The sequence below is a fragment of the Somniosus microcephalus genome, chromosome 30, assembly GCF_052327205.1.
Source record: "Somniosus microcephalus isolate GS21.2 chromosome 30, FLI_Smic_1.0, whole genome shotgun sequence".
Lineage (NCBI taxonomy): Eukaryota > Metazoa > Chordata > Chondrichthyes > Squaliformes > Somniosidae > Somniosus > Somniosus microcephalus.
This window is the reverse complement of record NC_141016.1, coordinates 8,361,395-8,377,124: the sequence shown is the minus strand read 5'-3', so window position 1 is coordinate 8,377,124 and position 15,730 is coordinate 8,361,395. Positions and strand designations below refer to the sequence as shown.

At 47.8% G+C, this 15,730-nt stretch overlaps 1 protein-coding gene across 2 annotated transcripts in view; it reads left to right on the top strand.

Annotated features, from left to right (window-relative positions):
- Nucleotides 1-15,730, top strand: part of LOC147097906 (glutamine--fructose-6-phosphate aminotransferase [isomerizing] 1) — a 117,181-nt gene that overhangs the window by 46,804 nt on the left and 54,647 nt on the right. Inside the window, exons 9-12 of one of the 2 annotated variants that reach the window (XM_085970961.1) lie at nt 1,376-1,420; nt 5,823-5,925; nt 6,915-7,078; nt 10,817-10,912. In XM_085970961.1, coding sequence (XP_085827087.1) covers nt 1,376-1,420; nt 5,823-5,925; nt 6,915-7,078; nt 10,817-10,912 — 408 coding nt within the window. The remainder of the gene's footprint in view (nt 1-1,375; nt 1,421-5,822; nt 5,926-6,914; nt 7,079-10,816; nt 10,913-15,730) is intronic. The other variant, XM_085970962.1, reaches the window with a different exon arrangement.

The window sequence follows — 15,730 nt, the reverse complement described above, 5'->3', positions numbered from 1 at the left end:
TCCACTTAGCAGCGGCCCTTCCTGGCAGCCGACTTAGAACGGCCTAAGAACAGGTGGCCACGTTGTTGTGAAGGAGGCGGAGGTACATAACCTGGGGGGTTAATAAGGGGGCTAAACAAGAGACGACAATGAAGGAATTGGGTTCCCTTGATGGCCGAGTGCTGCGCACACCACCTGATCTGGCACTGAGCCACAGAGATGAGGAAGTTCTTGGGTTTGATCCGTGGTCTCAGCTGCATTAACTGATCTCGGGCTAAGAGGCAACGGGAGCACGATAATTGGCCTCCGTGTCCCTAACCTAGGAGGAAAAATCAGCTAGGGTTCCTGCTGTCGATGGCTGTGTCGCGCCCCCTGTGGTAAAGCAACGGTATAAAGATAAGAACATAGAACTAGGAGCGGGCGCAGGCTACACGACCCCTTGAACCTGCTCCGCCGTTCAATAGGATGTTAAATAGGGGGCAGGATCAGGTCCACAGAATGCCCCGATAGCCTGCTGACACTTGCTGACCGCGTTCACGAGTGAAGAATGGCCATTCTGAGTGGCTATTACTTGGAAATGTACCCCACCGTGATTCTGGGAAGGCGGAGAGAACCTCAGATAGGCGGGGGGTGGAAAGAAATTCCTTTTAGATCCTCAAACAAAGAACCTGAGACACTGTCCAGAGGGCACTTTGCGCTGGTGTGAAGTGTTGAAGCTGGATTTTCTGATTCAGGAGGTCGGCGATGCTGCTTTTGGGACTGCACTGCTTGCCGTAAGTTATGCTGAATGCAAAGCAGATGGCAAGAAGGTACATTGTAAAAAAAAAAAACCATCATCAAATACTAAATGAAAAAAATTGTACAGCATATGCAAACACAAAATAACTAACACGGGGATATAATACGTTTTGCATTAAAAATGACGTTCACTGAAAAATGACATTGCTCAGACCACTATCTTAAAATAGATGTTAATACAAACAGGTAAATGTGTCTTATTACCAAACCCGCCATGGTCAGTTATATCTAGACCTAAGCTGGTTATCGGAGTCGATGAGAAGCTTCATGCTGGATTGTTGGGGCAAGTGTTTACTTCAGAATCCCTTTCATAAATCAAATGAGTATAAACAATTACTAGGCGACCTATATTAGTATTATTCTGTTGATTATTGCATTAAAAAAAAAGAAATGCTGAGTGCTTTACCTAATCGGGCCAAACAGACATGAAGAATGCAATGCCGAGCCTGCCTCAACATTGGAGCTTCACGCTCATGGCCTGCTTAGCAGCACCTGAGCCGTTGCAATGTACTCGCTTGCAAAAAATTTAAGATGCCTATTTCATTCAGTGGTCTTGTTGCCGGTAGTATTTTACTTTTTTTTAACTTTACACTTCCAGCTGATTGTAAGATGGATGCCCAGTCTACGGAATCCAAAAGCAAAGGTTTCGGTCGAGTATTTGAACCTTAGTTGAGCTTTTACGCCTTGCCTTATCCTGTCCCTTGGAGTGGTGTGAAACCTGGCAATCGATGTGGAGGGTTCAGGGGGCATGTCGGTAATGGGTGTGCTGCTTTCCAGTGTGATTCCTTCAGCACAGGGGTCTGCATGACGAATAGAAGAATGGGGGGGGGGGGAAACCCACTGGGAAACACTCAGCAACTCAGGCTGCCCTATATTTATTTGCCTGACCTGCGGAGTGTTTCCAGCATTTGCTCTTTTCATTTCAGACCCCCAGCACCTGCACTTTTTTGGCTTTTTTTTTTATAACTGGATGTCCAAATTGGCCTACACACTATCCTTTCAGTTACCCAACCCAAGTTCAGCTTTCATGTTTTGTTTCATGCCGTGATTTGGAACCCTGTGAAAGTTGACCATTGGAATTAAGTGTTAAATGGTCAATCGATGGTCACCATTGCTTTCCTGTAAGTAGAGATTGTCCTGCCCCGTTTCCTGTTGGAGGGATATGGATTTACAATTTCTCCAGAGGCTTTGCATATTTATCTTGTATAAACAGTATACAGGAAGCTCTTTTTTTAATCCGGGACCGGCGTGGTGCCGGTTTATCAAAAAGTCCGGATTACAGAGAAGTTTAGTAAAAGGCACGAGAGCCCCGTACACAGCAATAGATCCAGGCTTCCCTGTTGCTTAGCAACAGGTGCAGGCACCCCGGCCACAAGATCCAGGCGTCCCTGTTGCTTAGCAACAGGTGCAGGCACCCCGGCCACAAGATCCAGGCGCCCCTGTTGCTTAGCAACAGGTGCAGGAACCCCGGCCACAAGATCCAGGCGTCCCTGTTGCTTAGCAACAGGTGCAGGAACCCCAGTTACACAGCCACAGATCCAGGAACGGCCACTAATATGAAGTAAAACTTACCTGAGCCTACTCTGAATTTTGCCGGTTAACAGAGATTTCTGGTTATTTAGGTGCCGGTAAATCGAGAGTTTCCTGTACTGTATGCATCCCTTATATAATCTCTCTAATTATAAAAAACATACATCCAGCATACAAATCTTGTCTGTCACACTTCAGTGTCACACTTGACTGCCTTTTTCAAATTGCCTCCCCCCTCCCCAAAAACTGCTTGACTTGGTTCGGCAGTCTGTGACCCCCCCCCCCCCCCCAGTTTCGTGTTCCTCCCCTTGTGAAGTGGCTCATCTGGAAAGCAGCACCAAACTCTTGTTGCCAGTATAATTAAAAAGGAAATATCAGGCTTATCTTCAATGAACAGAATTCTGCATGTCTTTCTTCTTTTCAATCTCTGGGGCTTATTTGCAAGTAACTGGAAAAACCTGGAGAGACTGGGATTTTTGTCTTCCTACTGCCATGGTGGAAACTCGCATCAGCACTCTCTCTTCTGTGATGGGCATCAGGGGAGTCATGGCAGTTTACGGCAGTACAATGCCCACATGCTTGGTTGACCCTAACATTAAAATCTATGCTTCGTTCCCCTTTAACCTCAGGTCACCTATTACAGTTTATTCACTGAAATGTATTTTTAACTTTGGAGAATATAAGGGTGAACTTCCGTCTTTAGCGCTTCCAATGCAGAACGTCACGTGCCGGGAGTGAATGTTGGCAACAGGCATTATTCCCGGTTTTCTGTCCATTAAAATTAACAGCAGACAGCGTGATTGTGTGTTTTTTGTCATTGCGAATCATGCAGGCGTATCATTGGAAGCATATCTAAAATCCTGATTATGCATCCGACACATGAACCTGCATGGAATCATAGAGGTTTATGGCACAGAAGGAGGCCGTTCGTGTCTGTGCCGGCCGACAAAGAGCTATCCAGCCTCATCCCACTTTCCAGCTCTTGGTCCGTAGCCCTGTAGGTTACGGCACTTCAGGTGCATATCCGAGTACTTTTTAAATGCGATGAGGGTTTCTGCCTATACCACCCTTTCAGGCAGTGAGTTCCAGACCCCCGCCACCCTCTGGGTGAAAAAGTTCTCCTCAACTCCCCTCTAATCCTTCAACCAATTACTGTACTGAAAGTAAAAATTTGCTCCAAGTGATGTTTATTGCGCTCCCCCAGGTGATTAACTGCACCTTCGGAAGTGAAACAAGTGACCCAGAGAAGGAACAAATATATTTGCATTATTAAAGCGCACGATCACATCCTCTGGATGTTCCAAAGCACTTCACCGCCCATGATTGTGAAGTGAAGTCACTTGATGTGTCGGCAGACACGGCAGCCAATTTGCACACGGCAAGATCCCGCAAGCGGCAATGAGCGGACTAACCAGTTAATCTGTTTTTGGTGGTGTTGTTGGTTGAGGGAGGAATGTTGGCAAAGGCACCAGGAGAACTCCCTGCTCTTAGAATAGGATTGCAAGAGCGGTTTACGTTCACCCAAGCAGGCAAACGGGGCTCAGTATATCTCATTCAAAAGACACTACCTCAGACGATGCAGCAATCCCTCCGGACCAATGTTCCCATTAAACTGCGCCGCGATCTGCAGGTCCGGCGCAGGCCGCTCAGTGGCGTCATGATGGGAAAAACTACACGTGCGCGGTAATTTGAATGGGTCGCGCACCCAAAAAAATTAGCGAGGACATTGCTCAGGACTTCACTGAAATGTCAACCTAGATTATGTGTTCATGTCCATAGTGAGTACAGGAACAAGGATGTCTTGCTGCAGTTGTACAGGGCCTTGGTGAGACCACACCTTGAGTATTGTGTGCAGTTTTGGTTGCCTTATCTGAGGAAGGATGTTCTTGCCATGGAGGGAGTGCAGCGAAGATTCACCAGGCTGATACCTGAGATGGCAGGAATGATGTATGAGGAGAGATTGGGTCGATTGGGCTTGTATTCGCTGGAGTTTAGAAGAATGAGAGGGGATCTCATTGAAACTGATAAAATTCTAACAGGACTGGACAGACTAGATGCAGGAAGGATGTTCCCAATGGCGGGGGAGTCCAGAACCAGGGGTCACAGTCTAAGGATAAGGGGTAAGCCATTTAGGACAGAAATGAGGAGGAATTTCTTCACCCAGATTGGTGAACCTGTGGAATTCTCTACCACAGAAGGCAGTAGTGGCAGTTCATTAAATATATTCAAGAAGGAGTTAAGATATATTTCTTAAGGCTAAAGGGATCAAGGGGTATGGGGAGAAAGCAGGGACAGGGTACTGAGTTTGGATGATCAGCCATGATCTCATTGAATGGCAGAACAGGCTCGAGGGGCCGAATGGCCTACTCCTGCTCCTATCTTCTATGTTTCTATGTAAGCCATTCCATCTCCGGCTTGGAGCCAAGCATGCTAAGTTGATAGAAATACTTTTTTGATCCACCTCCAACACTTGGGTTTTGCAGGATTTTACGTCAGATCTCCAAAGTCGTCCCTGCCCTGGTCTGGCTATTCAGCTGGATGTTAAAGATGCAGTGGCATTATTTAAAGTCCTTGCCACTTCTGTCCTCAGCCAGCAACATTTAAAAGCATTTAATCTAGTCATTGCTATTGGTGGGACCGTGGGCACAAAATGGTTGCTGCGTTTGCCGAGACGACAGCCGCCGCAGTTTGGAGTAATTCATTGCATGTGAAGGGCCCTTCGGAGACACGGTGAGGTGCTGTGTCACTGCAATGTCTTTGTCTTGTCCCTGCCGGAGGTTGACGTTGCATTTCCAGCCCTTCCTCTTGTTTCAGATTTCCTTTTTCCCCATCAAATGCAAAAAAAAATGAATTCCTTTCCAATTTTTAGCCGTCAAAAATTTTGAAGTGGAAATGACGAAGCGCACAGGCGCTAGGGGTCTTGCTTAAGCTAGCGGAAGTTTGGAATAAATATACTTAATTTGAAAATTTGCTTCTGAAATATGATTGGAGTCTGTCAAAGGGTGAATCTCGTGCCCCTTTCACCTCTGGAACCTGGGTCTCTCACCGAGTTCATTGTGTTTCGATCTCTCTCTGAAAATGCAATGAGGTCAGACAGTCTGTGCCTTCTCGATAGGTAACAGCCCCGCAGCCCACCCTGCCTACGATTCTCCTCGCGCGTTGAATTCTCAACTCTGCAGAGTTCGGGCACTTCTCTCCCCCCAGGAAGGAGAGCTGGAAATCCGCGGACAGCGGTTGTGAGCCCTTTGGCCGCTCGATTCAGAGCACCGTCGGCAGAGGCCTTGGACCAGGGTGCAAGCAGCAAAGAAGGCCGTGGGGGGGGGGGGGGGGGGAGTGGAAACCATTCAAATGTTTTCATCTGTTTTGACGAGCGGAGTGATGCAGTCAATTCTTGAAAATTCCCAGAGGAATGTTGCAGGTGGGGCGATAGCAGGGATCAGGTTTTCTACATGGTGGCAGGTTCAGGTCATTTATTCTGTGCCTGTGCATTGATTCTCGTGTTCTGGATCCAACAGGCAAGGATAAGGGCAACTGCAGCCTCCCTCGTGCCGACAGCACCACCTGCCTGTTTCCACTGGAGGAAAAAGCCGTCGAGTACTACTTCGCATCGGATGCCAGGTGAGCCAGATTGTCCCAATTACCCGATCGGCAGAAGCTTCAAGCTCTTCCGCGTTGTGCGCAGCACAGCTGGAGATACAGAGCCATTGGCTCTCGATGGGCAGATCTGTGGTTCCGCAAAGTGCAGTGGACCGAGGCAGCCGGAGGTTATAATGGGATTTGTGCTCATCCTCTGCTGAAACCCTCATCCATGCCTTTGTTACCTCTGGACCGGACTATTCCAACGCACTCCTGGCCGGCCTCCCACGTCCCGCCCTACGTAAACTTGAGGTCATCCAAAACTCGGCTGCCCCCGTGTCCTAACTCGCACCAAGTCCCGTTCACCCATCACCCCCTGTGCTCGCTGACCTACATTGGCTCCCGGTTAAGCAGCGCCTCGATTTCAAAATTCTCATCCTTGTTTTCAAATCCCTCCATGGCCTCGTCCCTTCCCTATCTCTGTAATCTCCTTCAGCCCCACAACCCCCCGAGATATCTGCGCTCCTCTAATTCTGCCCTCTTGAGCATCCCTGATTATAATCGCTCAACCATTGGCGGCTGTGCCTTCTGCTGCCTGGGCCCTAAGCTCTGGAATTCCCTGCCTAAACCTCTCCGCCTCACTACCTCTTTCCTCCTTTAAGACGCTCTTTAAAACCTCCCTCTTTGACCAAGCTTTTGGTCACCTGCCCTAATTTATCCATACGTGGCTCGGTGTCAAATTCTTTGTCTTAAAATACTCCTGTGCAGCGCCTTGGTTAAAGGCGCTATATAAATACAAGTTGTTGTGTTTTCCTCTGATTAAAGTCTAACGGTATCTGGAGTGGAAATAAAAGGATCTGGATCGCATCTGTGTGGGTTTCCAGGCAGAGAATAGCAAGTCTACAGAAGTCGGGGGGGGGGGGGGGGGGGCGTTTGGGGGCGCCTGCTGAGGTCGCAAGCAAGAGACTGAGGTTGTGCCGCCCGGTCGTAACCCTGTGTTGTAACCTGTGGTGGTGCTCATGTCCCAACAGCGCTGTAATTGAACACACCAACCGAGTGATCTTCCTGGAGGACGATGACGTGGCAGCCGTAGTGGACGGACATCTCTCCATTCACCGGATCAAACGCAGAGCCGGGGACCACCCAGCCCGCGCCATCCAGACCCTTCAGCTGGAGCTGCAGCAGATCATGAAAGGTACGAGGGCAGTGGGGCGGGCACGAACCTGCGTTCCGGGGAGTTAGATTGCCATTGTATTTTTTTGAAGCGCGATTACGTGACCAAGAAGCGGAGGAGTGAAATGTACTCTCCAGCCTCTGCCAATGTTATTCTGTTTCTTGACAGTCAGGAGATTGCATAGAATACACAGCAGAGAAACAGGCCATTCGGCCCAACTAGTCTCTGCTGGTGTTTATCCGTCTTTCGGATGAGACGTTAAACCGAGGCCCCGTCTGCCCCCTCAGGTGGACGTAAAAGATCCCACGGCACTATTTCGAAGAAGAGCAGGGGGAGTTCTCCCCGGTGTCCTGGGGCCAAAATTTATCCCTCAACCAACATCACTAAAACATGATCTGATCATTATCACATTGCTGTTTGTGGGAGCTTGCTGTGCGCAAATTGGCTGCCGCGTTTCCCACATGACAACAGTGACTCCACTTCAAAAGTACTTCATTGGCTGTAAAGCGCTTTGGGACGTCCGGTAGTCATGAAAGGTGCTATATGAATGCAAGTCTGTCTGTCTTCTATTTCACGCGAGTCTCCTCCCATTCCATCTGCCTCATCTCAGCCTCTCAGCATATCTTTCTTCCCTTTTCTCTCATGTACTCGTCCAGTTTCCTCTTGACAGCATCTAAGCTATTTGCCTCAACCACTTCCAGTGGTAGTGAGTTCCACATTCTAACCACTCTGAGTAAAGACATTTCTCCTTATTTCCCTATTGGATTTATTAGTGACTAACTTGTATTTACGGCCCCTCGTGTTGGATTCTCCTGCAAGTAGAAACATTCTCTCCACATCTACCCTGTCCAAACTGTTCATAATTTTAAAGACCTTTATCAGGTCTCCTCTAAGTCTACTCTTTCTGAAGAAAAACGCCGCAGCCTGTTTAATCTTTCCCCGACAGCAGTAATCTCTCAGACGAACAAGAGTGGCCTGGGGCGACTCAACCTGCAATATTCCTGTAAGCTGGGACTCAGCAGGAGTCATTGTGGCACCAGCAGATTGTAGCTCAGTTAATGTGACAGGATAAATGGGGTGCTGTTAAACGTAGACAATGTTTGCAGCTCCATGATGCTGTCTTGCCAGATAGCGTGACCAAATGCTTTCGTGTGAAGTCATTTAGTGATGCTGATCATACTCCGCTTATGCCGAGTGATGAACAGCACCTGGGAAAAGCCAAGACTTGAGTTGGTATGTGTTCTTGTGCTCGCCTCTCTCGCGCTCTCTCTCTCTCTTCACATCCGACAGAAGGCCATGAAGGTCCTTTACCTGAGCGGTACAGTACAGGGATGTGGTCGGTGGAGAGTCTGTGCTCACTTCGCACGCCTATCAGTAGAGGGCCCCACGCCTGAAAAGAGACAAGAAATAGATGAACACTCATTACAGAACATTGTTAAACAACATAGGGAATTCCAGAGCTTAGCTCCTGTTCCTATCTAAACCTCTCCGCCTCGCTACCTCTCTTTTCTCCTTTAAGTCGCTCCTTAAAACCTACCTCTTTGACCAAGCTTTTGGTCACCTGCCCTAATTTCTCCTTATGTGGCTCGGTGTCAAATTGTTTTGTCTTTTAATTCTCCTGTGAAGCGCCTTGGGACATTTTACTACATTAAAGGGGCCATATAAATACAAGGCTAGGTATTCTGTGGCGAGTGTCTCGCCTCCTGACTCCCCAAAGCCTTTCCACCATCTACAAGGCGCAAGTAAGGAGTGTGATGGAATACTCTCCACTTGCCTGGATGAGTGCATCTCCAACAACACTCAAAAAGCTCGACACCATCCAGGACAAAGCAACCCGCTTGATTGGCACCCCATCCACCACCTTAAACATCCACTCCCTCCACCACCGGCGCACCGTGGCTGCAGTGTGTACCATCTACAAGATGCATTGCAGCAACTCGCCAAGGCTTCTTCGACAGCCCCTCCCAAACCCGCGACCTCTTCCGCCTAGAAGTACAAGGGCAGCAGGCGCATGGGAACACCACCACCTCCAAATTCCCCTCCAAGTCACACACCATCCTGACTTGGAAATATATCGCCGTTCCTTCATCGTCACTGGGTCAAAATCCTGGAACTCCCTCCCTAACAGCACCATGGGAGCACCTTCACCACACGGACTGCAGCGGTTCAAGAAGGCGGCTCACCACCACCTTCTCAAGAGCAACTAGGGATGGGCAATAAATGCCGGCCTTGCCAGTGACGCCCACATCCCGTGAATGAATTTAAAAAATGGTCTATGTGGAATTACATATTTTGGCTGTACCCTCCAGTAACTTAATTTGAGATGGGTCGAATTATTTTCCTGCAGAGCCTTTAGAGCTGGCAGAGTGAGGCGGCTTTTATTCCATCATTCCTTTTGGAGTTGATCCCAGGTCTAGAGGGTGAAGAGCAATCATGCAACTGCCTCAGTCAGCCAGTCCCTGTGTGCTTGATTGTTACTGTAATAAATTCCATGTGTACTGATGAAAAGTGATACCATCTTTGCCATTTCAAAATTTACAAGTTTTTGCCAAATTTAATTTCAGTAATTTTTCTGATGCATAAAAAGGGAAGAACATCAAAAGCGCACCGAAGCTATGTTTTCCTTTGGCACTACAGTAATTGGGTTTCCGTTTGGCCGGGTTTGTTGGCATAAACTCTTTGTACCTACACGATCAAATCTATTCAATTGTCCAATCTTGAGGACTGCATAACCATTCATTGAATTGGGAGCTTTATGCGAGAGGTGGTGATGTTATGTGGAGAATGTCCATCAGGGTATGGAGCTCCACAGAAAGCAGTTTCCGACTCGAGTGTCGTCGCTGTCACACAAGCAGTTTATTATTCATGAGTGATCACTTTTGGATGTACTCTTTATTTTTTTATACAAGCAGGCTTCAGCTTTTTACTTGGGTTACAGCAGTTTCAAACGGAGCAAGAGGCTGCGGTGTGACGTGCAAGTTGAGGTCCTGTCATCTGGGACTAAATTTAGTGGAAAAATCCCAGGGAAGCCACCAGGGCATTTTGAGGTTCAGTTTTAAAAAAAAACTTGCATTTATATAGCGCCTTTCACGACCTCAAGACGTCCCAAAGCGCTTCACAGCTAATGAAGCACTTTTTGAAGTGTAGTCACTGTTGTAATGTGGGAAACGCGGCAGCCAATTTGCGCACAGCGAGCTCCCACAAACAGCAATGTGATGATGACCAGCAATTTTTTTTTAGTGATGTTGATTGAGGGATAAATATTGGCCCAGGATACTGGGGAGAACTCCCCCTTGCTCTTCTTCGAGATAGTGCCATGGGATCTTTCACATCCAACTGAGAGAGCAGTTGGAACCTTGGTTTAACGGCACCTCCAACAGTGCCGCACTCTCTCAGTACTGCACGGAAGTGTCGGCCTAGATTTTGTGCACAAGTCTGTGGAGTGGAACTTGAACCCACGATCTTCTGACTCAGAAGCTAGAGTGCTACTCACTGAGACACTTCAAGTAGTGACTCATTATAGGCTTCTAATCCTCCCAGTCCTTTTATATAAAAACAGACATTCACCTTTGATACCAAGCCTGGATTCTGTGCATGTGGTGTCGCCAGCTCTAGAACTGCTGATCCTGAAGGACTGAATACGTACCAAGTCATATTGAGCAGTGCATCGCTCAACCCTCTCCTTGAGTGCATTGGTGATACTATAACATCCTAATTTGTGTCTCATCTTCCCCCCCCCCCCCCCACTTTTATTTACAGGCAACTTCAGCTCGTTCATGCAGAAGGAAATCTTTGAACAGCCTGAGTCTGTGCTGAACACAATGAGAGGAAGAATCAACTTTGATGACTATACAGGTAACAAGGGTGAAGAGTGGCATTGCTAGTGCTGTTTCAGTTCATACTTCACTGTGCGATTTCCCTGTCTGATTGTTCATGTATACCGAGACCTCCTTCGGCAGTCCCTCGGAACCGAGGATGACTTGCTTCCGCACTAAAAATGAGTTCTCAGGTGACTGATGAGTCCAATGCGGGACCTACAGTCTCTGTCACAGGTGGGGCAGACGGTGGTTGAAGGGGCGGGTGGGTGGGGTGCTTGGGTTGACGTGCGCTCCTTCCGCTGTTTGCGCTTGGCTTCCACTTGCTCCCGGCGAAGAGACTCGAGGTGTTCGGCACCTTCCCGGATGCTTCTCCTCCAGTTTGTGCGGTCTTGGGCCAGGGATTCCCAGGTGTCGGTGGGGATGTTGCACTTTTTCAAGGAGGCTTTGAGCGTTTCCTCTGCCCACCTGGGGCTCTCTTGCCGTGTCGGAGCTCCGAGTAGAGCGCTTGTTTTGGGAGTCTCGAATCGGGCATGCGGACGATGTGACCCGTCCATCGGAGCTGATCGAGCGTGGTCAAAGCTTCGATGCTGGGGATGTTGGCCTGAGCAAAAACACCGACGTTGGTGCGCCTATCCTGCCAATGGATTTGCAGGATCTTGCGGAGGCAGCGTTGGTGGTACCTCTCCAGTGCTTTGAGGTGCCTGCTGTACATGGTCCATGTCTCTGAGCATACAGCTAGAGTCTTGTCGATCTACCTGTTCTCCTCTCCGCTCCCCTGAACACTGCAGGTGCGCGTCCGTTACCGGATTATACTTGCCTTTGCAGGAGAGAAGGAAAGTATCTTGTCGAAGGTCGATCTTGCATTTGCTACACAAGGTGAACATAAATGGTTCTGTGGCTTACAAAAGGGAATTGGATAAGTACCTGAAGGGGAAAACATTTGCCGGGCTACGGGGAAAGGGCGGGGGAGTGGGACTAGCTGAAGTGCTCTTGCAGAGAGCCGGCACGGGCTCGACGGGCCGAATGGCCTCCTGTGCTGTGAAACCATTCTATGATTCTAAGTGCCAGCTTTGCTCATTGTACAGTTCATAATTGACAAGTGTTGTGAAGTAGTAAACTGCACACTTCTGTTTGAATTGCCTTGCTGGATTCATTGGCCTTGTCGTTCAAAGTCAACATTTCTGTCACCCTTTCCGGTTTATTTTTAAATTTTGTTTTATGGGCTGCTGATACCTTCGATAGCTCACGCTGCCATTACAGGAAACTTTCTGATATCCGGCACTGACGGGGCTGAGCTGGTGCCGTAACATCAAAAGTGCCGGACATACCAGAGTTAATGTTTAAACATACGGAACTGAGAAGCTCCGTGTGAATCAACAAACCCTGTTGCTTAGCAACAGCTTCAAAACAGTCGGCTGCAGCTGCAAGCGTCTGTAGCTGAAGCTGTTGCTATAGCTACAGACCTTGCAGTGCTTGACTGGGGGGAAAAAAAGCAACGAGAACTAAAAAAACATAGAAAACGGCTCCTGATTTTTGCCGTTAGATCGAGTATTCCGGACATATAACCTCTGGATAAACCAAAGTTTCCTGTATTAGGAAATACTTAAGGCTCTAAACTGTGATGAGTTTCATCAAGGGTCTGTACAGCGATTTAAAAAAAAAAAAAAAAAAAAAAAAAAAAAATCCCCATGCAAGAGATACTCATGGATTAGACATGCCATTTGGAGACGGTCTGTATGTGCCTCTACTCGTCTTGCTGACATGGCGGAAAAATTCGGTTGGTTAGTGCCTCCGGGGGGGGTGCTAACGGGGCGCTAGGAACTTAGCGCCCGAGCGCGGTGATTTTAGCGCCACTCGCAAAATTGGCCAGTCGCCTTGCGGCGGTGCAAAACACTACCGACGCAGTCTCCTGCACCTGCAGATCGTGACGTCGGTCGAGCGTGCAACGCCCCGGACCGGATATTGAGTCGAGCCCCCTGACTTGGCACCTGTCGCAAGGAACGACCGGTAGAGGGGAACGTTTTCAAGTCGGGAAGTGGCTGGGGAGAGCTATTTAAAGGCGGGCGTTTCCTGCCTTTTCATGTCGGCAAAATTTTTGGTACACACAGGTTGAGCGGGAGAGAGACGTCTGGAGAGATTTAACGCTGTCCTAAGGAGTTTTGGTCCTCAGCACTGAGCTCTTTCTCTGGGCCTATCCATTAGTGCTTCCAACACAATTACTTTCGAGGTCTCTCCAGGTCGATATTGAAGGCTGCAATGAGCAGGTTGTGGCTGGCCAGCAAGATGGCCCCTCCCCTTTAAGAACTGGACGGCGCCAGTCTGGCTGGCTTCCATGATAACGGACATAGCCCGAGCTTCGATAGCGTTCTGAGGTAGTGCCTCGCTCCCTGACGTTAGTGCCTGATTTAACGCTCAAATCACCTCTAGGGGCGATAATTAGCGCCCGGCGCTAAACTTTGCGCCCGGCCGATATTAGCACCCCAAAATGGGCGATACCCAATTTTCCCCCCCATGTATCTAATCATTAAACGTGGGACCCCCCTCCCTGTACTTTGTGCACCTCATTGGACTGCACACTGGAGTAGCACTCTGTAGTGACAAACAGAAACCATTTGAGACTCCCACCTCCAGGGAATCTCGCATCACTTCTCTTTGGAATTGGAACGGGATTTGGCTCTGGATTTAAACAACTTTATGAAGCATGTGCTGTTTAAGCATGGTGCTAAAGTTGTAGCGCACGTGCACTTTTATAACAATCACAGCACGCTCTTATGGCAATCCTTGTTTAAGAAAGAAATGTGCTTTGATTGAGAATTCTTTGATACATGCTCAATGCATCAGTGATTTCTGTGTCTTCAAAATAGATATAGGTTAAATTTTTATATATTTTAAAAAAGCTTCATAAAGCTTGAATGCTGCAAGAAATATAGTCTTGCATTTATATAGCATCTTTCACGACCTCAGGACATCCCAAAGCAATTTACAGCCAGTTAAGTACTTTTTGAAGTGTATTAACTGTTTTAATGTAGGAAATGCGGCAGCCAATTTGCGCACAGCAAGCTCCCACAAACAGCCATGTGATAATTACCTGATAATTCTTTTTTTTTTTGTTATGTTGATTGAGGGATAAATATTAGCCAAGACACCGGGGATAGCTCCCCTGTTCCTCTTCGAAATAGTGCCATGGGATCTTTTACGTCCACCTGAGAGAGCAGACGGGGCCTCGGTTTAATGTCTCATCCGAAAGACGGCACCTCCGACAGTGCAGCGCTCCCTCAGCACTGCACTGGGAGTGTCAGCCTAGATTTTTGTGCTCAAGTTTCTGGAATGGGACTCGAACCCACGACCTTCTCACTCAGCGACGCGAGTGCTGCCCACTGAGCCACGGCTCAAGGCGTGAAGGATAGTTTGGTTATTGTCACAGAGCCGTTAACTGATGTGTCGACTCCATTTCACGGAAGCTGTCCTGTTGCTGACAAAACTGAATTGAAATAGGTCTCGCATGGCTTCGGTTTGACACCGCACAGAGTGCTGATCCAGTTTGTACAAAGTACCGGGCGGGTGGGGGGTGTCCCATCCTTAAAGATTACTTTCATGTTCTCAGCAAGATTAGTAGTGACACATACAGACTGTCTCCAAGTAAGTATGGACATGAAAGACCATCAAGCCTAATTCATCACTTCAGAAAGACCCTCATAGCCACCCATTGTAGCATCCAATTTTTTCTTAAATCTAGGGTTTTCATCTCGACCACTGGAGACATCGGAACAGGGGGAGGCCATTCAGCCCCTCGAGCCTGTTCCACCATTCAGTGAAATCATGGCTGATCTGCGACCTAACTCCATATACCCGCCTTTGCCCCATATCCCTTGATACCTTTGGTTAACAGAAAGCTATCAATCTCTGATTTAAAATTAACAATTGATCTAGCATCAACTGCCGTTTGCAGAAGAGAGTTCCAAACTTCTACCACCCTTTGTGTGTAGAAGAGTTTCCGAATTTCACTCCTGAAAGACCTGGCTCTAATTTTCAGACTCTGCCCCTAGTCCCAGACTCCCCAACAAGCAGAAATAGTTTCTCTCTACCCTATCAGTTCCCTTTTAATATCTTGAAAACATTGATCAAATCAGCCCTTAATCTTCTAAATTCAAGGGAATACAGCCCTAGTTTGTATAATGTATCTGATAGTCCATTCCAAGTGTCGATCACTGTTTCTGTGAAGCACTTGCTGATATCAATCCTAAGTTTGCCTGTTGCTACTTTGAATGTGTTTGCTCCGGTCCTGCTCCCTCAATTTAATATAGGATGGTAGTGATAAAGAGAAAAACTGCAAACGTGAAATAAAAACAAAAATGCTGAAGATAGTCAGCATCTGAAAAGAGGAAAGGTTAATGTTTTGGGTGGGATCCTTCATTGCATCTTGCATCATCATAGAAAAAGCCCTTTCAAAGGACTGGCCAAAACAAAAGGGGGCAGAACAAGCTGCCTTTCACTTTCAGATGCTGATTGACCTACGTATTGCACAGGGTTCAGGGAACAGCAACAAGACTGATCCCAAATGTAACGAGGACGAGCCACAAGGAAAGTTTTGAAAAGTTTAAGCTGTGCGATGCAGGGTGAAGAAGGTTAAGGGGGGCGGGTGGGGTAGAGACGGACCTGATCAAGTAGATAAGGTGAGCCCAGAATATCAGTCAGACCCGTAGAATAAGACAGAATTTTAAATCACTGATGAGTAAATTTCAAATGGATCTCAAAAAAATAATCTTCATTCCAATGATGGCAAGCATTTGGAATTCTCTACCAGCCAGTTGCCTCAAATATGTTGGGGCAGATGAAGATGGCCTTTACATCCTTT